Source organism: Calonectris borealis, chromosome 1 (genome assembly GCF_964195595.1).
Source record: "Calonectris borealis chromosome 1, bCalBor7.hap1.2, whole genome shotgun sequence".
NCBI classification, from domain to species: Eukaryota; Metazoa; Chordata; class Aves; order Procellariiformes; family Procellariidae; genus Calonectris; species Calonectris borealis.
The window spans coordinates 101,374,497-101,396,803 of record NC_134312.1 but is presented as its reverse complement, the minus strand read 5'-3'; the positions used below and the strand labels follow the sequence as shown (position 1 = coordinate 101,396,803).

The window sequence follows — 22,307 nt, the reverse complement described above, 5'->3', positions numbered from 1 at the left end:
TTGTAAAGCCTGAGGGAAGATAATATATTGTCTTAATGGTTAAGTAATTAGCAGGGTATCTGAATGGACAATTCAAAGACACTAAAGTTTTCTCCAATGAAATACCAGAGATCATGCAGAGAAGCACCGATAATTTAATTGGCTTCATGAAAGATAATACATCTATAAATGTGCTTTACTACAGCTTTATCAGGATTTGACTATGAGGTTTTTAAACTACAGAAACTTTGTAATTAATATCCTTTTTCGTATTTAATGGTCAATATATGGCATTTAGTTTTGTTTGTATTATACATAGATGCATACGAAGAGAAATTAACGCTACGCAAAGCTCTGGTGAACTCTTAAAGAAAGTGAGTCATGGCTTGCTAGCCTCCCAGCCTGGGCAGCCAGTGGGAGAAGGCATTTATCAAGCAGCTGCAAAACACTTTAGCACTGTTGATGTTATTTGCCGAGGTATTGAAGCAGACTGGAAAAACTTTAGAGGTACATTGTACCCTTACTGCCTAAAATGAGATACGATCTTAGCTATTCCAAACAGGATGGTACATGTGTGGTCCAAGACATGTGCGGGAAGCCGCCCTTCCCCATGCACGGCTGCACGGTTGGTCTTATCACTCCTAAGGGCTGCAAGCGCATCCCCCTGCCAAGGCTTTGCCTGTGGGGGCTCAGGGCCGGCTCAGAGGCAGTGCAGCCGAGGGCGGCCCCACCCTGCTGAGGCCATGGGGAAAGGATCCCTGACAGAGTAGTTGTGAGGCCGACCCCTGCCTGCGGGAGCTGCTTTTGGCTGAGGGCTTGGTCCCTGCCTGGGCTACAGCTCCGCCATGGCACAGAGCTGCTCTGCCTGGCCATGGGCCCTGCTGAGCTCTCGGCCCACCCGCAGACCGACATCCTGGCCCAGCCTCCGCCTGCCCCCGTCCCCAGGGAGGTGTGCCCGATGCTGGGGCTGCCCTGGCTGCCCCCCGGCCTGCCCTGCTCCCTGGCGGAGGGTGGCCGGGCAGGGCCTCGCAGCCAGGGCCCGGCCCACCACCAAAGGCCCAAGGTGGTGGGTCAGGCCCTGGCTGCCAGGCCCTGCCTGGCCACCCCTGGGGAGCCCCTGCCACTACCGGCCCCTGTGGTGCCCCAACAACCTAAACCAATAGCTGGATATATATTATAGCAAGTGCTGAGAAAGCCATGCTTCACTGAGATCCACCTGGGAAACCGGACACATTTCCAAATCCAGGGGAAAGCAGACGAAGACTGACCTGTCTGTAGGCTGGCGGGCCGCAGGACCTGGTCTCGCGGCATTATTCAGGCAGTGAGGAGCGAGGGCTTCATCTCACGCTGGATGGGACAGTGTTTTTAAGGATCTTTTGAACTGCCCAGTCCAGTAAATAAGGTCATGGGTTGATTACTACAAAATGCAGTTGTGGGCTTTCTTGCAGAAGAGTTTTTACTGCTCAAGACTGTTATGGATATTAAGTCCTTCCCCAGCCTGTGGCGGGGTATGATGTACCGACAGGAAATCTGGAAAATGCAAATGTGGTGCTAATCTTCCTGGTCATAAACCTTGATGCTTTAAAAAAAGGGGCATTCTCACTGCTCTGTAGGAGCATGGCATTGTGAAAGAAAGAAGTTGATTCCAGTTTTCAGTTGTTTCAGTTCTACAACATCTGAATCGACTGTTATCAAGTTAGTTAAAGTAAGGGAGTCCAAAGCAAACTTAGGAGCAACTTTTAGGTATGTCTGACACTCGTTGCTCTGTGTGTGGGAAGACATTTCTCATGAAAATAGGATTTTTATAGCTTGCTGAGAACTCATCAATCAAATTAAAATAGAGAAGACTCTGTTGTCATTTACAGTGAATGGCAACCATCAGTAGCTGTGGAAGAGGTGTTTTAATCTTTCTGAAACACATAATTTGCTATGCTTTTCCACCTCATACATTTTTTTAAATTGCTTACTGAAACCCACTTATGCACTATGAGACTGACATCTTTCATATTGGTTATATTCTGTCAATTATGCCAAATTTTAAAGTTCTCTTACCCCTCTGATATCTGATCACTTTATAAAAAGAGCAGTCCAATAAGGCCTGCTCTATTCTATCACTGTGCAGAAACAAGGAACTATAATATTATTTTAATTAATTTATATTTTAGTAAAAGTATATAGAAAAGAACAAGAGAAAAGAATGTAACAGAAGATGCACGTTGTATATTACAAAAGGCAGAATATGATCACAAAGTCAAGATTAGGATATTACAGAATTAGGACAATGAAGCTATGATGACAACCTCTGAATGTGAGTACTACCTGATTAAGTAATCTAGTGTCTTTTCTTTCTTCACATGATCCTTGTTTTATTCAGTCATGAATACACTGTGAGAAAAGAGAGGGGATTCACTTTGGGTCATGTTCAAACTGACAGCGACACTATGCAGGAGGAGCTGCTAGAAACATGAGACATCATGAAGTACCCGTTGGAGGAAGACCAGCCACGACAGATTATAAATTATGGAACATGCTGGTTAGTTGAAACCACAAGAATAAAAGACATCATGTATCAAGAAAGCAAGGCTCTAGTTTGGTTTGGTTCCTACAGATGGTAAAAAGGGGAAAACACACACCCCTAGGAAACTTAGTGACAGAATGACCCAACTTTTGGGGGACAATAGACTGCTTTTCCTTTTTGTTTGTGGTAAATATGATCGATTATATTTCTGTGTGCTTTGGCATGCACTTAAATGCATCTGTGTTTGTATGCTCCAGTCAATCTCTTCTCTTGCCAGTATCTTCTGCTCTCTAATATTTCTGTTCTTTGAGGTGGAGAACAGGTGAGAGCATTACTCACACCCTTGACTTTGGGGAGGAACAAGGGAGAGAAAAGGAAAAGAGGCAAGTATAAGGCTGCTTCCTCAAGTATAACTACCTCAAGACAGGTAAATGAAATTAATTGTTCTTTCTCTTTGTGAGAATTCTTTTTTTTCCCCAGTGACTTATTTTCTGTCATTCCCATATTTCAATATTCTATTGAGGTTGTTTATTAAAATGATTAGAAGAAATTACAAAAGAGATAATTGTTATATATCAAACAGTATTTTCAGTTCACATCAATGCAGTTTTTCTCTGTATAAAACATTAGTTGCAATACAATAACTTGAGTAATGATTCAGGTCACATACCATGTTTTTAAAGAATCTGGTTTATCCAAAAAATTCACACAGACAAGGAGAACAGTCAATGATATTAATTTTATCACTGCCTGTCATACTAGATACAATTCAATAGCTCATCAAAGAGCTGGGATCTGTACTACACAGCACAGGTGAATACTGCACTTCTTAAGGTGCTGTCAGCTACTTCTCAAAGACTTTTAAGTTGGCAACTAAAGACTTCTGATAACAACAAAGAGAAACACCTTGTTTGCCACTGAGGTGACTGAAATAGCTTTTGCAGTGTGAAAACAAACTATCTTATTAAACTTCGCTTTTCGCATTCAAAACAAAAGCAGCTTTCATGCCACTTAGATACGTCTGGAAGAAATTAGTGATTATCCTCTGACTAGTGAAGATGTGTCAGTGATTTGAGAGAAACATATTTGGTTCTGGCATCTGAGTCAATAAAAAGGCTGCCTAGGTAAAAAACGGAAGCTATTAGAATGGGAAGACTCCAGTTTTTAACTGCACAGAGTCTGCATTACCACGTTACTGCAGCGCTGCATTACTGGCATTATCGCAAGGAACCAGTATTAAAAAACCCACACATGACCTTTGCAAACTTTGGCTCAAAATTTTCAAGCAGGACCACCAAAGCTGTTTCACTATTTATAGTGGCAATGATCTCCGATTCCTCCATGCAATGAAAACCTATGTGCCTAAATGTACTGTAAATGTACCGTACGTGGCCATAAAGACCTCTTATTAATTGGTAAAGGTAGAATACAGCCCCTAGTTTCCATAGCTTTTGCTGATCTCTGTCAGCAGTTTCTGGCAGGGACACTGATGCTGGAAGGTCCTCACCTGGCACACTGTCTTGAAGTTGTCTCCACGATGTGCAAAGCACCAATAATACATAGGCAGGCTGTTATTAGCCACAGAATAAAAATACAGTACGGTTATATTTGTGGAATTGGGAAGGACAAAAAGTCAAGATGTCTCACAGAAAAGGCAAGTGACAAAAATGACTGGAAGACTGGGGTACTTTATTAGTGATGGAAGAAGAGAGACAGAAACAACAGGATGCACCTCCCTGAAGAGGCAAGCAACTATTTTTCGCTGCTTTGTGCTGCTCGCTCTGTTGTGGGGATCCCTGAAATCTAATAAATTGTTTGAGGTGGGAACTACACATATTCTAATGCACTGCTCCATACCCAAATCAGTTTTTATTTCTGCTGATATTTTATGGATAGACCCCATAGAAAATCCACAATTAGACAGACTTCATAAATCTGTAAAGGAGACGGTATGAATACTATTTTCTACACTGCATAATTTTTAAAGGAACATCACTGTGTTTTAGGAAGATAGTGAACAAAAGAAATTAGTCAGGCTAATTAAGTCACACAATAGAAATGGTAATCAAGGAACGTGATAGCAGTGAAAAAGAAGGGAAGTTATTTCCTGCAGTATACTAGTGCATACTCCTGGCATCAGGAAAGTCTGCAGGAAAAGAATGAAAGGAAAAGATCATTGCATCTCCAAGCAGCCATCGCCAGCATCTCCCGTAACCACCTTTTACTAGAAAAGCAGGAGAAATGTAAGCCTGAGAACACTTCAGGGCAATGCAGCACTGGAGTAAATGGCAGAAGTTACTCACTGAGTCCCCAAATCTGTTCACGGCAGCTGTAAAAACTCTTCATTTTAAAGTATAATCTTAATAATGCATTTTATTACTTTTTAATCATTGTTCCATTATTGCAAAGCTTTATTTTTACAAAAAGACATTCTTCATTCCTTCAGTCCTGTCCAGTAAAAAGCTGGTATCTGAGTGACCTGCAACAACGTCAATGCCAAGGAGCATTCTGCAACTATGCAAAATCCTGAAAACTGAAATACTGGATAATCAGCTGTAATAGTCAACACCCTAGCATCTTCACTGCAGGGTATCTCTAGGGTAGAAGAAGTATTCCTCTACTCAGCTGCCCTGGCTTATTTGGGAACTCGTAACACAAAGGACCAGAAAGGAGCAGCATACTTCAGTAGCCAGCACTAGTCAGGAAAGCTCACTGGCACATATCAGAATAGTGGAGAGAATGCTTGAATCTCTAGGTGAACTTTAATAACTTCTAATTAACATGTTTAGTTCACTGTAGATGCACAAGTCAAGGCCAAATGGAAGAATTTGTGCACTCTAAAGCAAGTGGAGCATGTCTACTCCTATGTGATGCATGTTGCAGTGGCACATCCCTCCTTGCATTTTTGAAGAGGACATTCTTCTGTAGGTTTCTTTACCACTTCGAAAAATAAAAGGAGGAAACTGTTGCTGCTGTAGTCCTCAGACTACATGGAAATGAAGAAAATGTGTTAGACCAAGGACACCACAGCATAACACACATAGGGAGTAGTTTATTTAACATTGCTGGGAGCTGTTCAGCGTATAAAAATTGCTTTTCATAAAGGAAAGTTGAATTAGTGGTTAGGCTACAGTTGTAGCTGGAAGGGGGGGGGATAAGGCAGGAGTGTGATAAGCGTCTCAACACTGCAGTGAACACTACAAAAGAGAAGTCTGAAAAACAGCAGTAAGAAATATTATTTCTTATAACTGCGGAAGGAACCTGTGTTTGCTGGATTTTTTCCATATTATTTCAAGAGGAATTAGTCCAACTTGGAAGGCCACGAAGGCTTCTGTTTCACAGAAATGTTTACACTCTTATGTACAGTTGAGGACTCTACCTTATCAGAAGACACTGCAAACGGGCATTAGACTGTATCAAATATTTCTTTCTGCAAGAGAAAAAAATGGTCTGCAGATATCAGATCCATTTTGTGGCTAATTCCTTTTGCACATTATCTATCTCTACATCATAAAAGTGAAAGCAGTATTTCTGTAAGGCAGTGCTCATTTGTGTATCTTTCACAATCACAAGGAATGCAAACCCACAGCAGACGATTGCTCTGCAATGCTGGTGCTAGCATAGGGACTGAATAAATGGTCAAGCCCATTTAAGCCGTGGCCTCCTCTTTTCCTTCTTTTTTCCCTTCTGTTGTCACAATAATTGTAAAAAGATGGATCTCCCAATTCAGAGTTGCATGGCTAGCTTTGTTGTCTTGTTCAAGTAAGTATCTGTTATATTGCTTGTAAGGTTTTTTCCAGTATCGTAAATACGTTCAGATAGTGGCCAATGTGGTGTTGGTTTCCAAAAAGATTTTTCTCTATTGGAATGTTAAAAAAGAGCTCTCTGAGAGTGGTGATAACAGTTATAAAATCATTGTCTCTTGATCTGAGCATAATAACTAAATGCTAGGAAAATACCTCCTGCTATTAGGATTGAAAGTGCTTCCTACCAGATATATGTACAAAATTTAAAGTGCTTTCTTACTAGATATATGTACAAAAATTTTTGATATATAGAGAGCAGTTTGTCAATCTTATGATATCCTTTATCAAATGCTACCATATACATGTGATTCTTCCTCTCTGTCCCTTCTACTGATACTACAAACTCATACTTCTCTCTTATCCTTCTCCCCATTTTTTCTTCTGTCTTCCTCCCCCTAGTATGAAAACCTTTCTGTTTTCAACTCTGTATGTATGTTAGGCAGTTCATCATGGATTTCTCTATTCTGTGTGCAAGAACAGGCCATTTGAATCTGCAGATGCACTTTTCTCTGTCTGTAACAAATGAATCTGCTAGCCTGGGTTAATTAATTCTATGATAGCAATTATTTCATTTGTTTTGCGGGTGCTTTTTTTGGAAGCAATTTTTCTGAAGCTGTAAGGTTTCAACTTTTGACAAGTACCAAAACTTCCAGCCTGCTAGTTGTTGCTATGACATTTGTTGGCTGGCATTATGTCAGACTGATTTTCTGTGCAAGAATAGTAAGTTACCAGCACACTTCTCAAATAATTAATGGCACTTGGCTTCATGCCTCAGAACACACTGAAGGTGTACACTGAAAGCCTACTAAAGCTCTCCCTGACATGACTTATTACTTTATTACAAAACTGTGGAACAGCTTTCTAGAGAAGGCATACCTTGAAGGAATGTAATATTCTTACAGGCAGTTATTAACAATAAAAATCTGAAGAATAGTGCAGTCGCTATTTATAAGGATACCATTTCTTGTTATGGCCTTATTATAAGACTGTAGTTTTTAATGATTTAAGATCTCAATGCTCATTTTTTGGGTTCACAACTTTCACAAGACCAATTTCTTTTATAATAGATCAGCTAAAGCTATGCAATTCTTTTTTTTTCTTCTCTGTGTAACTGTCTCTTTTACACTATTATAATTAGCAAGAAATCATAGCAATGAGAATACAATCTAACCCACTTTAAGAAATACTTTATAACATCCAATTTTTAAAAGGAGAGACTTAAAAATATGCTTACATTTTTAATTATGGTTACCAAGATTGCACATTTAAGTATGGATTTGTATGTTCAATTTATTTATGCCCCTGCTTTATTTGCATGTACAAGTCAGGAGTTTGTGCATACAAGCAAAATTACTGTAATCACAGGAAATATATAAATGCCCAGAAAACAGATAGGTAATTGTATAGGTGTGCAATTTCTAATGCAAAAAATGCTGAAATGTTCTTATAAAATCAGGCATTTGGTCTTTAGAACAGAATCCTTTTTGACCTGTTTGTAGAAAAACTCACAAGCTTGATTTTCAAACACCAAACATGATTAGTGACTCCCAAACTATTTCAGCTCTGATTTACCACATTTAGTAACACTGAAAATGAAGCGCTCGTGCTTCTGTGGGAACCAAATACTATTTTCTTTTGTATTATCTCTGAGTGCTTCCAAGCAGGAAAATAATCTTCTTGGTTATTAAAAATTATTTCAAACACCTTTGTATCTTTTACATTACTGTACTAAATGTTACGTAATTTTATGCTATTCTATCATTTTTGTAAGACGTGGAGTAACACAATGTGGTACTTCTGAATAAAGTCACATTTCATGTCAGCAACATACACAATATTCAAATACTGATCACCAATCTGGCTGTTAATGTATCACATAAAAAGATTTTAATAAAGCTCACCAACTTGCAGTCCATACATTATACTATAGAATTTCTCCATCCATTTAAATGTCCAGTTTATGTCCCTATCTATCAGAAGCAGATGATATTTTAGACTAAAAGAACTGTAGGTTCTGTTTTCTTTCTTTTTTTTTTAATTTACTTCACAAGTGGTGTCTGCCTATAAAATACAGGCACTTTTAATGATAGATTCTGCTCTCAGAAACTTCACTGGCCATACCACCATTGATTTCCACACAAAAGGTCTTTATTTTTGTGTTATCAAATATTCCTGTCAATCTTTCATAAAATTGTTTCTTAATTACAACTAATGATCAGAGTAAGAGCAACTACATTCATCTAATTAGTTTTCCTGTGTCTTAGTTCCAGCCAATTTTGCCATGGAAGCAACACACAAAATTCTGTAATTAGTCCACTCAGGCTTTCCTTTTCCTTTCCGTTTTCCCAGCATACACGTAGAACCACTTGCAGTACTTAGCCCCAAATTATAATAATTATTGAATTGTATTTACATATGTACAGACACATTTACGACTATCCCCACTGAATATACTGCATGTTGCTTTTGCTACAGCAGGAATACTGTCTATAGAATAGTGCAAAGCAATGTTTAGGTGAAGCCTTGGATTTTTGTAAGAACTGCAACCTTGTCCTACCAATGAATGACAGGTAAGCAAACAATATTAAACCATTTTGTTAGAAACAGTCAATTTAAAAAAAAATACATGCTTTAAAGTTTTATGTTTGCATAAAGCGTAGACTAAAACTTACAAATTATTAGTATTACATGCAATGGCAGAGAGTAGTGTAGATAGTGTAGACAGATGAATAGTAACAGTAACAATAGAAGAAATAACAAAATAGAAACTTTTGTTCAGTAAGTCTTTGTCAGCTCAGTCACATACTTGAATGATCTGTACAGGGGGTGCCTGCATTTCTGTTTTGTTATTCTTGTTTTTATATATATATATATATTTATGTAAAATGCAACGGAGAGAAGTCAGCAGACAAATTGCCTAGTAGTCTTGATATCAACATTCTTGTAATTATTTTATTTCATAACCAAACATTGCCAACTTCTCCAAACCCATCACCACTGCTGCATTTGGATTCGTATGAATTTCAATACATAGCCAATGCCTTGGTAATCCAAGGGAAAGCTCTGAATATTGTCTCAAAAAGTCCTCTATTGGCCTTATAAGATAGGAATAACTAAACCCTTTGGTGATGCAAATCCAACCCCATTTTAATAAAACAGAAATCATGAAGGTGCCCTTTAGCAGAACAGGGTTTCTAATTTGTGTTTCACCAAAGTAGTTATGTAGGATATATCTTCAATCCTTGTGTCTAGAATATTTCACATGATTGATGACAAGTATCAGAGTTAAGTATTTCTACTGAACATACTAAGATATTTCACAGGAATATCACAGGGATGAACCATGAATTTAATATGAGTTCTCAAATAACCAGGTTGATGTGAAAAATGCTCCCTCCAATAAGACTTCTGGTATGGATAGAGAAATTTGAGCATAAGAACAAAGGTAAGTATTACTATAAAAACATACTCATTCTGCATACAATCTGAATGTTTCCCGGGTTTGCTGAAGAAGTACCAGAGTAGCTTATTTCTAGTTTTCAGCTATATTGGGTGCACACTACAGTGTTAAGTGCTTTTCAAAGGAAATAAAAATCATTATCCCCATCCTCAAAAAATCCCAACCAAAACCTTAAGCTTAAAGAAGTCAATGTGACTTTGCTCGAGGTCTTCTAGCAACCTTGTAGCAGAGACAGGGTCACCCAGCTAATTACCCTGACCAGAGGTGCAAGGCCCTCACGAGTCACAGGCCAGGTAGGGCTGTAGCTACTTAAATGGAGAGCCAAACACCGCAGAACAGTAACCAGCACCAACAGGTCAGTCTACAACTGGATTTACTCTTTTCTTTTTTTTCCAGTTTGACACTTCCCCACAGCTGCAAACATACAGTCAGACAGATATTTGGCATAAAATTGACCTTTTAACTACAGATTGTTTAGCTTGAAGGTTCTTCTTTAAGTTACTGGCATAAGTCAAGTAGGACTGTGTAGCTATGGTATCCTGATTTTTTTGAATATGTAAATTCACATGACAGTCAATTTTAATTCTAAAAACAAAATGTTTAAATTTTGTAACATGCATATGTATTATTGGTAGCATTTCAGGGCAATCATACATTTAAAAAAAACTGGCAACAAATTTTATATATCTAGAATATATGTATTCTCTCTCTATAATTTTAAATATTTAACAGATGATCAGACATATCTGGAATAATCCTTAAAAAGAAAAATAAGTGCAAAATTAGGGTTACATAGACTACAACACTGACAACTGCTGATGCTGCATCCCCATTTCTCATTAGATTGTGAATTTAATTTTTCTGATGTTTAACTCTATTTCAGCTTTTAAATACTCATTAAGAAGCCTACAGAACAGTTAGTTTTGGAGTTCATAAATATCTGCTACTCAAACTGGGGTGTAGACACATGACAGGAAGCAAGAGAGTTACCACTCACCCACTGAACTGTGGACCCTGCTTGTGTCTTAGTCTTATAGCAGTTAACATTACATTTATTTCGCAATTGGGGATGGCAGATTGCTTGTATGCAGTCAATTTTCACCTTTTTTTTCCACTTATATTCACGTTTATCGTACTGTGAACAAAATGACTGGGAGACAAAGGTCAGGGTCTGCAATTCTGAGAGTAAATGAGATACTACTGCTATCATTGTTCAGTATTTTGAACTGTAAAATTCAGTGATCTGTGTTTATCAAAAAAATAACAATGGACTGTACCACTTGGCATACTTCTTTGATACTATACTGTTTTTATTCAATAGACTCATTTTTGGATAGAAAACTGGACAGGGACAAATGGCCGCCTCTGTTAACAAACTCAGCCACAATACTGTAACTTACACTTGCCATCTACATTTTCAATTAATATATAAAATCACAAATATGCATATCATATAATGTTTCGTTTTAGAAAAATATATAAGTATTTGTCACCCCTTTGGCACAGCATTTAGAGAGTTTTTTAGTTATAACTTAGTTATTTTAATTGCACTGTATGGTCATTGGTAACTACCACTATGATCACATACTCTGTATTCCTTCGTAATAGATAAATGTTGGCTTTGCTTAGCAATTTCCAGATTTATTTCAAACACCACGTACTTTAGAGTGACACCATGGATCACTTGTTTTATTCGCTTCCTTTTTGGTTTCATTTCAAGAATTTGAAATTTTTCTTGTCTACCATGATGACCTTTCTTGCCTCCCAGGCTGCTTTATCCACCCTCTCCTTCCGCAATTATTCCAGAATCTTCTTTCCTCCTCTACTCATTCTGGTTTTATAAGTATCGGGGCATAATACCCCAGATATATTCTTTACTGAAATTCTTTAATGAATGCACAAAAAAACCATTCATTGTAATTGGGAGTTAAAAAAATTGTTTTCCTGTTGCTTTGTTTCAAAATATTATCTTGTGCCTTTTCTGCCTGTCTCTTCAATTTCTTCTAGCTGTTAGTGTGAATTATTATCAGTGCTGTTTAAGGCTAGGACCATGGATAAATAGACTCTGAGTTCCCAATTTGAAAAGGTCCCATAAGACAGCAACTGTTCCCTGTATTTTTATACAAAAAATATATTTATATGATTACTCAGTGAAAGCATGTGTGCATCTTGATCAGGTGCTATCAAAAACAGAGGAGTGCTTTGTTCCCTGGGAAGTATAAAATAGACCAGACTTTGATCCCATTGCATCACAGGCTGAATCTGCATCTTAGAGTATCTGGAGCTCTGGGTGAGACTGGAGTCTTCATCATGCTACACATGCTACAAATAGGAATTGTTTCTGCTCCTCATAATTTGTATAAGTTTTCTGAAATAAAGTTCATTTGAAAACTCAAAGAAACCAAATGAAGATCTTTCCATTTGATGATGCATAATGCCGTTTATGTGATACAGTAACTTTTTTTGTTATGAAGCGTAAACATTGATTAAAATCATAGAATCACAGAATCATAGAATCATTAAGGTTGGAAAAGACCTCTAAGATCATCGTGTCCAACCGTCAACCCAACACACCATGTCCACTAAACCATGTCCCTAAGGGCCTCATCTACACGTCTTTTAAATACTTCCAGGGATGGTGACTCAACCACTTCCCTGGGCAGCCTGGTCCAAGGCCTGACCACTCTTTCAGTAAAGAAATTTCTCCTAATATCCAATCTAAACCTCCCTTGGCGCAACTTGAGGCCATTTCCTCTCGTCCTATCGCTAGTTACTTGGCAGAAGAGACCAACACCCACCTCACTACAACCTCCCTTCAGGTAGTTGTAGAGCGCGATGAGGTCTCCCCTCAGCCTCCTCTTCTCCAGACTAAACAACCCCAGTTCCCTCAGCCGCTCCTCATAAGACTTGTGCTCCAGGCCCTTCACCAGCTTCGTTGCCCTCCTCTGGACACGCTCCAGCACCTCCATGTCCTTCTTGTAGTGAGGGGCCCAAAACTGAACACAGTATTCGAGGTGCGGCCTCACCAGTGCCGAGTACAGGGGCACGATCACCTCCCTACTCCTGCTGGCCACACTATTCCTAATACAGGCCAGGATGCCGTTGGCCTTCTTGGCCACCTGGGCACACTGCTGGCTCATGTTCAGCCGGCTGTCAATCAGCACCCCCAGGTCCTTTTCCTCTGGGCAGCTTTCCAGCCACTCTTCCCCAAGCCTGTAGCGTTGCCTGGGGTTGTTGTGGCCGAAGTGCAGGACCCGGCACTTGGCCTTGTTGAACCTCATATAATTGGCCTTGGCCCATCGATCCAACCTGTCCAGGTCCCTCTGCAGAGCCTTCCTACCCTCAAGCAGATCAACACTGCCGCCCAACTTGGTGTCATCTGCAAACTTACTGAGGGAGCACTCGATCCCCTCGTCCAGATCATTGATAAAGATATTGAACAGGACCGGCCCCAGTACTGAGCCCTGGGGAACACCGCTCGTGACCGGCCGCCAACTGGATTTAACTCCGTCGACCACAACTCTCTGGGCTCGGCCGTCCAGCCAGTTTTTTACCCAGCGAAGAGTGTACCTGTCTAGGCTGTGAGCCGCCAGCTTCTCTAGGAGAATGCTGTGGGAGACAGTGTCAAAGGCTTTACTGAAGTCCAAGTAGACCACATCCACAGCCTTTCCCTCATCCACTAGGCGGGTCACCTGGTCATAGAAGGAGATCAGGTTGGTCAAGCAGGACCTGCCTTCCATGAACCCGTGCTGGCTGGGCCTGATCCCCTGGTTGTCCCGGACATGGCTCGTGAGCACCCTCAAAACCAACCGCTCCATGATCTTCCCCGGCACCGAGGACAGGCTGACCGGCTTGTAGTTCCCCGGATCCTCCTTCCGGCCCTTCTTATAGATCGGCGTCACATTGGCGAGCCTCCAGTCGTCCGGGACCTCCCCAGTTAACCAGGACTGCTGGTAAATGATGGAAAGCGGCTCGGCAAGCTCCTCCGCCAGCTCCCTCAGTACCCTCGGGTGGATCCCATCCGGCCCCATAGACTTGTGAGCGTCCAGGTGGCGTAGCAGGTCATTAACTTCATCCTCTTGAATTATGGGGGGTTTATCCTGCTCGTCGTCCTTGTCTTCCAGCTGAGGGGGCTGAGTACCCTGAGGATAACCACTCTGACTACTAAAGACTGAGGCAAAGAAGGCGTTGAGTACCTCAGCCTTTTCCTCATCCTTGGTGGCAACGTTCCCCCCCGCATCCAGTAGAGGATGGAGATTCTCCTTGGCTCCCCTTTTGTCATTAACATACTTATAAAAGCATTTTTTGTTGTCTCTCACGACAGTGGCCAGGTTGAGTTCTAGCCGGGCTTTTGCCTTTCTAATTTCCACTCTGCACGACCTAACGAGATCCCTGTACTCTTCTTGAGTTGCCTGCCCCGTCTTCCACAAGTGATAAACTCTCCTTTTTTTCCTGAGTCCCAGCCAGAACTCCCCGTTCAGCCAGGCCGGTCGCCTTCCCCGCCCATTCTTCTTGCGGCACATGGGGACAGCCCGCTCCTGCGCCTTTAAGACTTCCTTCTTGAAGAACGTCCAGCCTTCCTGGACCCCTTTGACCTTCAGGACTGTCTCCCAAGGGACCTTCTCGACCAGTGTCCTGAGCAGGCCAAAGTCCGCTCTCCGGAAGTCCAAGGTAGCGGTTTTGCTGGCCCCCCTCCTTACTTCACCAAGTATCGAGAATTCAACCATTTCATGGTCGTTAAGCCCAAGCCGGCCTCCGACCACCACATCTCCCACCAGTCCTTCTCTGTTCGTGAACAGCAGGTCAAGCGAGGCATCTCCCCTGGTGGGCTCGCTTACCAGCTGCATCAGGACGTTATCCTCCACACACTCCAGGAACCTCCTCGACTGTTTCCTCTCTGCCGTGTGGTATTTCCAGCAGACGTCCGGAAAGTTGAAGTCCCCCACGAGAACAAGGGCTAGCGACTGGGAGACTTCTGCCAGCCTCTTGTAGAATATTTCGTCTGCCTCCTCGTCCTGGCTAGGTGGTCTGTAACAGACTCCCAGCAGGATATCTGCCTTGTTGGCCTTCCCCCTCATCCTTAACCACAAGCACTCGACCTCATCATCACTACCATTGAGCTCTAGACAGCCAAAGCACTCCCTAACACACAGGGCTACCCCACCACCTCTCCTTCCTCGCCTGTCCCTTCTGAAGAGCTAAATGAGAAGATTCTCTTATATTACCTAAGGATAGGAAATAACAATCCACCTCTTCATATTAGATTTGTAATTCTTAAAATGAGAAATGTTTTAGGGGTCAAAGGAAGCACCAGCTTAGGTCAAAAATGGAAATGAATATGAGTAGTCTCATCTCAGTTATAAATTTGCATGTACACATTTCAAATCTATCACAGCTGACAGAGAGGAACTTGATTGGCAGTCTGATTAAGAAAGGCATAAGACTGGAGTTACAGGTAATTTCATTTACAGGTTGTATTGGTCTGGGAAAACATACACATCTCTGATATTATGCTTGATATCAGCTCATGCTACAGATCTATAATCTACACTACTTATAATAAATAGGAATTAATTACAAGCTCTCTCCGTCCTCCTCCCCCTTTCTTCCACCATATATTATAAATACTGCACTTGCAGAATGGATCCAAATCAGTCTCTTTTATATAGCAGAGCTAAACCTTCAAGGCATACAAACATCACACAAAGAGGCCTGTCAGTTAGACTCCCAGTCACTTTTTAATATTTGGAAGAAAGCAATGAGCTCAGACCCTCTTTGAATACAGACAGAAAAAGGACTTAACACAGCAATCAAGAAATATAAGAACAGAAAAAAGCCAACAGAAAGGGGATGTCTGTGAGTTTTAATATTGCAGAAATATAAAACTGGAAGCAACCTCTGTTCAATGGTACATAAAGTGTTAGGCTTCATAATGCTTCTAGTACCTCCTTCATGATCCCAATTAAGTCTTTAAAATTTCATCCATAATATTAGAGCTGCTTCTTTATAGACTCCTTTCTAATGCAAAACTGAAGTACATGCAATCTTAACAATGTTTGTGGAATAATGAGATTTGAATCAACTATGAGACTCTTAATCTTAATTGGCAAGAGGTGTGGGAAGATGAAAAATCTCCATTCCCTATAATCTAATCAAACCCAGCAATATCAGCTTCCAGATCGCAACGTCAGCCTTTCCACTGAAGGGCTGAGCAGGAGGTTAGGAAAAAATTAATCGTAAACATTAATGTAAATACCAAAAGTTCATACTGGTCACGCTAGGTAAGCCACCTCAGCAACATTTGTGCTCCTTCTTGTACTCTCTCGCTGTGTTGCTGGCACTGCTTTCAGCATCCCTCCCCAACAGGCTGAAGCAGGAGCTGTATTTTGAAAGGTTTCCCAACAGGTTAGTTGAAAACTCAAATTGCACGTTTCCATGAGGAGCCCACAAGAACTCAGAACTCAGAACTGCTTCCAACTCATTTGAGGAGGAATTTTAAACTCCAATTCTCAATTCAGAAAGAAAAGATTTCTGCAAGAGCTTTTAGAAAAGAGTCCCTATTAGCTATCGCTGTTGCAGCAAGGCAGAGGAAAGGACTCCTGTGGTGTTTGTGAAAAACTGGAGTTTCAGCCTGTGCCGATACTGCATTACGGCTGCAACCACCTTCTTGTTCTTGATGCTGATGCTCATCAGGTGCATTGACACGTCAGGACATTGGGCAAAGACAGACATATTGTCCCTGAATCCTGACGAGTAGCAGTCAAAATACCTCTAGCAAGCAAGCAAGAGGAGACCTTGTCTGAATTTCTAACAGCTCGCTTTGATATCGGTACCGTAGCCATGAAGATGAGAGCGCTATTCAGGACAATGTGACTTAGCCAGCTAAGGAGAGAGGTGAAAGACGTAAATAGTGCCTTTCCCATCCTCTTCAATAACTGTCAAGGAGCCTGGGAGGCAGGCTGGGGAGACACTGCACCACTGCTGAGGCAAAGCTGAGGAACCATCAAGATTCTTGGGTTATCCGTTCTCATAGCCAGTAGCAAAGTGCTAGAATTCAAAAAGTAACTTGACTTTTCAAAAACAGCTAAAAAGGAGGAACTCCCTTCACACCATAAACAACAGCAATACCTTTGGCAATGGCTCCTTGAGTCTATGTATGCAAGTTTGCCCAGATTTCTAAAGCCACCCCTAAACCATAAGAAGATGAAGAGATACTTTTTTGTGTTATCCTCTGCATAGATAAGGGAAGACTCTGAAACCCCCAAGACAATCCCCAAGGCAGAGGTGTCTGTTTGCCTACAAAAATATTTCAATAACCACTAACAGTATCAGCCATCTCAGCTTTTGTATAAAACATACAGAAGCAAAGGTGAGGTGTTTGATACACAGTGGAGTGAGAAAGCAGCTGGAATTACCGCAATTTATGCACAGCCAGCCAGACAAGCTGTTGCAACGGATGGTTATGCATTTTAGCACAGCCTGCAGTTGGCACATTGTTTAAATAAAAAAATACGATGCCCACACATTCAAAGCGATGATGGAGAGCTAATGATCAGTTTCATAGGAGTGGGCTGTTGCTTCCGAATTACTATTTGGACTCACGTTTTGATAAGTTAGTGCTGTTTTTTGTTTTATTAAGTATTATATTTTATGAAATACATCCTTCATTACTTAATACCAAACAACTCACTGCTGAAGTGAGTGATTTTAGATAAACTTCACAATTGCCATTCTACTGGGCAAGCCTTTTATGCACTAACCAGAAACATGGAATGAAACTGATATTGCTAGCAGATGATGGCATCCTCCTAGTGGCAGGGCAAGTCTGGCAAGCGTACCATCAGCTTCCAATGTTAGTAGGGCAGTGGCCAGGATTTAATATGCTATAACAAATTGAACATTATTTCAGATGCAATGTGCCATGGCTTCTATCTTACTTTCACTCATCTCAGTCCGCTAAAATAATTGAAGGGACATGGAGTTACCTTTTTCTCTACTTCTTTGCTGCATTAAGTTCAAGCAATGCACACAAAGATAGAACTGACCCAAACAAATGACTGACGGTTTCTCTTGGGCTTCAAAGGCAAAAAGGTGTTACAAGAAAAAATGCAGCCTTTTACTGACTGTGGACTCTACCCAGGATAGAGTGGACAGAATAGAAAAAACCAGAATTTCTTAGTATTTCTAATTGGAGACAAACACCTGGTAACTGTCAGTATTTCCTTTGTATGAGACAATTCCTGAGAGCACTTATATGTACATTAACATGCCCAGCTGTCGATTTGCAGAGGAGGCCTGTTCAGATGGTGATGCAGTATATATCAAATAATAAATATAAATAATAATAAATATATAATAATATATAAACCCTAACCCTTAGCTAACTCTAACCCTTAGCTAACCCTAACCCTTAGTTTTGCAACCATTTGGAAACTTACTAACATAGACTGGAAAGTGTTTTCTCTAACCTAGTAAATCATCGTGAATTTATTGTGAACTTGCAGAAGATGCATCCTGTGGTTAAAGCATTCATCGTCAGGGAGGAGGGTCCAGTGGATGGAGTCTTCTGAATCAAAGGACAGTGGAAACAGTAGAAAGAGAGAGAGGAATGATTTGGGGTTGTCAGTACAGGCAGAGACCTGGATACTTCATGTAAATACTAGCACAGAATATTAATTGCTCTGCTAAGAAAACAGTCAACCTAAATTTACTATGGTAAATTAGCAACTAGCCTAAATTATTTTATTTTTCTTCACTGTATGCCAGGTACTGGCGTTTTAATTTTATTTTTATTTATTATTATGTAACCTAGTGGTTTTATTTTTTTTTTTTTAAGCACTACAGTCCAGTTTTGTCCATCTCAATTTGATAATGATATAGCCTGTGGTATCACAAAATTCCCTATGACTAAATTCAGCGCATGAGCATTGGTGGCTTGCCACGTGGTCTCGTGTTGTAAGAAAGTTTCTTCTGAGACCTGCTCAAAAATGAAGCAGAACTAACCAATCCCTCCTGCACAAGCTGATCACCTGGAAAGCAATAAGCCAGTGAGTTTGTTCTGTCTGCCTCCAGGATATGAGCAAATAGTAAATGTAACTTCCAGCAAAAGTAGCACAAAAAGCACATCTATGAGGCAAATATCTGTAATGCAGATACAGGCAGCACTGAAGCACAGAAGTTCTGTCCCAAAATACTCTGCTGTGACAGGGGAAGCACAGACATCCCTATTCTATCAGTCAATGTCTCACAGCAACTGATTTTCCACCAGTGATCAGGAAGCTCAGAGCACTCTTTCATCAACATCCAGGGAACTGAACTAGATCCTGGTGCAGAACACTTTGCCCTTCTGGTAATGTAGTTTGTGTTTTAGATTTTGTTTGTGACAAGCTTTGCATTTTGCTTGGGTTTAACATGGCATTACAGTTGATAGGTGTTTCACTTTGTTGCCAGGTCCAGAGATACCACAACCTGGAAAAGGAAAACAAGTGCCTGCAACAACTGATTGACAGGCCTAAAACACCTGGGAGAAGACCATCACACAAGAAATAATGGCTTAGAGAAAAACAAATTAGGAGCCGATTTATATTCCAGGAGACATTTTATTGCCTGCCACTCTCCATCCCACTGAAATATCGTGATGGATTGGGGTGAGTGAAGAAAATTGCTAGGTGCTAGTAATGACAATTTGAACAACGAGGTGGAGGAAACACACCATGCTCTGCCTCTGCCCAGAACATGGTTAGCTTATTGTGGAGGGAATCAAGGAAGGGAATACGACCCACTAGTTACTGGAGGCACCTTGGGATGCATTCTTCATATGCACATTCACACTGTGGGCATCCCTAACCCCAAATTCTGGTCAATTTTAAGGTCTGTATTCTAAGGTCAAACTACTAAGAGGGAACTGGAGACTGAAAGCAGATTAAATGGAGCTCTACATGCTTTCCACAGAGCTGCATGCCAGCCAGCAGTTACTTGTCAAAGTATGGGAAGACATCTAGCCCACTTTATCTACAAAAATCTTGGTGAAAGGGGTGGGAGTATGTTCTGAAAATGTTAATAGACTAAACCACATTTGAGCTCTTTCTATGAAAAAAATGTAATCACAATGTAACTATGTGCAAGCCAGGCCACTTCTGAAATGATGGTGTTGCAATTATTGTCATCATCATAAACCTGCACATATAGGCATTCGGCTTTCTGAAGATGAGTGTCAATCCTGCATTCCCAATAGCACTAGGAAATAATAAGGGTAAGAACTCTTTCATTTGATACAAAAAGAAGAAACTTCTTGATAACATCTAGAGCCAAAAGAGCAGAGTTTTTTTCTGCCAAAGGAAAGTGGTAGCTAAAAAGAGATGGGAAGATTGGGCTAGGGAGGTAGCGTAGGTGTAAATTGAGTCATGGCTTTTCTGTAGTATCAGTGGCCAGGATCCAGGCTGGCCTCAGGATCCAGTTACCATGACAACTCGTCCAAAAAAAATGATGGAGTAGAGAGAAACAGGAAACAGAAGAGGATCTTTGTTTTTCAGCACATTATCAGGAAGGGAGATGGTTAGAAGTGGGTCTAAATTTCTAAAGCAATGGAGCTCTTAGTGATGCTTCTGACACCTCTGAGATCTACCACAAAAGGTCCCAGGACCGTCATGGAAAGGTAGTCTTTTTTTTTCCCTGGGAAGCCTGGGAGATTTCCAGGGGTTTCAGGATGCTTTCACACACTCTAAAAGTGTGCATACACTCCATCAACCTGACTTGCTCAAGGGTAAGTCTCCAACATCTGCTGGCTTGTCACCTGGAACAGAGGTTTTCTGTGCCCATGCTGCTCAATATAAGCTATGAGATGAATCTTCAAGCAAAGGTGGTCTGAAGTGAGGTTCAAAATGTCAGCCTCGAAATCAAAATGAAGTCCTCTTAATGCCTCTTGACTCTTCAAAAGAAGAGGATTTGAGAAGATAGATGTGCCTGTCAGGTCAAACTGTGGTAACTGCTGATATACCACAGTAGGAAAAATGAAGGGCGTATGTCTTACCCCCCCATCTCACAGGGCCAAACTCTGGCACAGTCCAAGCATTGAGCTTGTTTAACTTGCTACTGCCAAAATTAGAGAGGATGGGGAAGAACAGGAAAAGAAATTCAGGTCTGGACAGGGAGAAATAGAACAGCCTTTGGGACTTCAGCCCTTCAGGAACTAGCTTTGTGCTAGGCAACAGCCTGTTATCTTTCCAGGGTTAGCCCAACAATTGTGTTTTATTCTCTATGGTTATCTGAGTTGAGTCAAGCTACCAGTCTGCCTTATAATGCTCACGAAAATACAGAAGCCTTTTTGAGGGGATTATGATATTTGATTTTAAATCAAGGAAATGCTCAAAATACCTAGACAGTGGAGAAACAGACGGCTGGACTATTTTGGCTGTGGAGAGAAGAGACAAGCAGAGACAGATAATTTCTCAAGAATGAGACAGGCTATTGAAAAGGAGCCCAAAAAACCTCCTTCTTTGCTACCACATGATTGGAAATATTTGGGGAAAACAATATAAGCACAGAGGTGAAAAATTCTGAGATCTCTTCCCTCTGAGGTCAATTATAACTCTAGAAAGGGACCTGTGGTTACATGGACAGGAAGCTAAATAAGAGAAGGACTGTTCCCTGAGTTCCCTCTTGTAGGGAGGGACCAGATAGCCAGCACTGACATAACTACTTCCTTCCTAATCTTTTTGTGATCTTTTTCTTTGTTGAAGGATTTTTGAGCAATAAGAAATAAATTCTCAGAAGAATCAGAGGAGACTAGTTGAGGGATGAGACCTTGGGAACACCTATATGGATGGAGAATGACTTTATTCTCTGTCCTGGGGTTTTGGATGACCTGAACTAGATAGCACAGCACTCCCTCTGAAAGAGAAATGTCTAGGCCATACCATGACAGAAGTGATGCCTTCCTCATGCAGATTTCTATGATCTTGGAGATAGACTAAGCTTCAGGACATAGAAAAAGTTGGGATAAGAGATCAAAGGAAAAGCTGATTTTAGAAAGCACCCAGAAATAAGATAGGAAAACTCCTGACAGGAAAATCTCAAATCTAAGGAGGCTCAACAGTAAACAGACAGAAATACTTTGAGTCTTGTAAGGACTCAGATTGTGCAGATATGGCACACTAATAGCAAGGTCACTACGTGTTTTTTCTCTCATCTCTGGCATTTCAGATCCAACAGATTTGGTTTTGGGAGAAATGAGGAGAGGCTGGAATGGAAACTGGCCACCATGTGAAAGGCTTGATTTTGTTGGGGAAGACATCTTGGAGAAAAAGATTCTTCCTAAATCTTAGAGTAGAGAGGGTGTGAGATATCTTCTGTGTCACTTTCCCCTTTTGGAAGGGAAAAAAGCATGGAACATGTCCAAGCGGTGTGTGAAAAGTTGAAACAGTTGAAGCAAAATTAGGTAAATAAGGAAGAAAGGTTAACAAACTTTAATCTCATTGAATAAATGCCAGATGTGCTCAGTGAATAAACAGGACTCCAACTCAATCAGGCCACTACGAGGAGATGA

General features: G+C 40.9%; 1 protein-coding gene across 3 annotated transcripts in view; it reads right to left on the bottom strand.

Moving 5' to 3' along the window:
- Window positions 1–22,307, bottom strand: part of EPHA6 (EPH receptor A6) — a 515,739-nt gene that overhangs the window by 254,913 nt on the left and 238,519 nt on the right. Inside the window, exon 5 of one of the 3 annotated variants that reach the window (XM_075169512.1) lies at window positions 8,205–8,273. The exons of the other annotated variants lie outside the window; for them this stretch is intronic. Within the exon in view, the coding sequence (XP_075025613.1) occupies window positions 8,205–8,273 (69 nt within the window). The remainder of the gene's footprint in view (window positions 1–8,204; window positions 8,274–22,307) is intronic. 3 annotated transcript variants of the gene reach the window in all.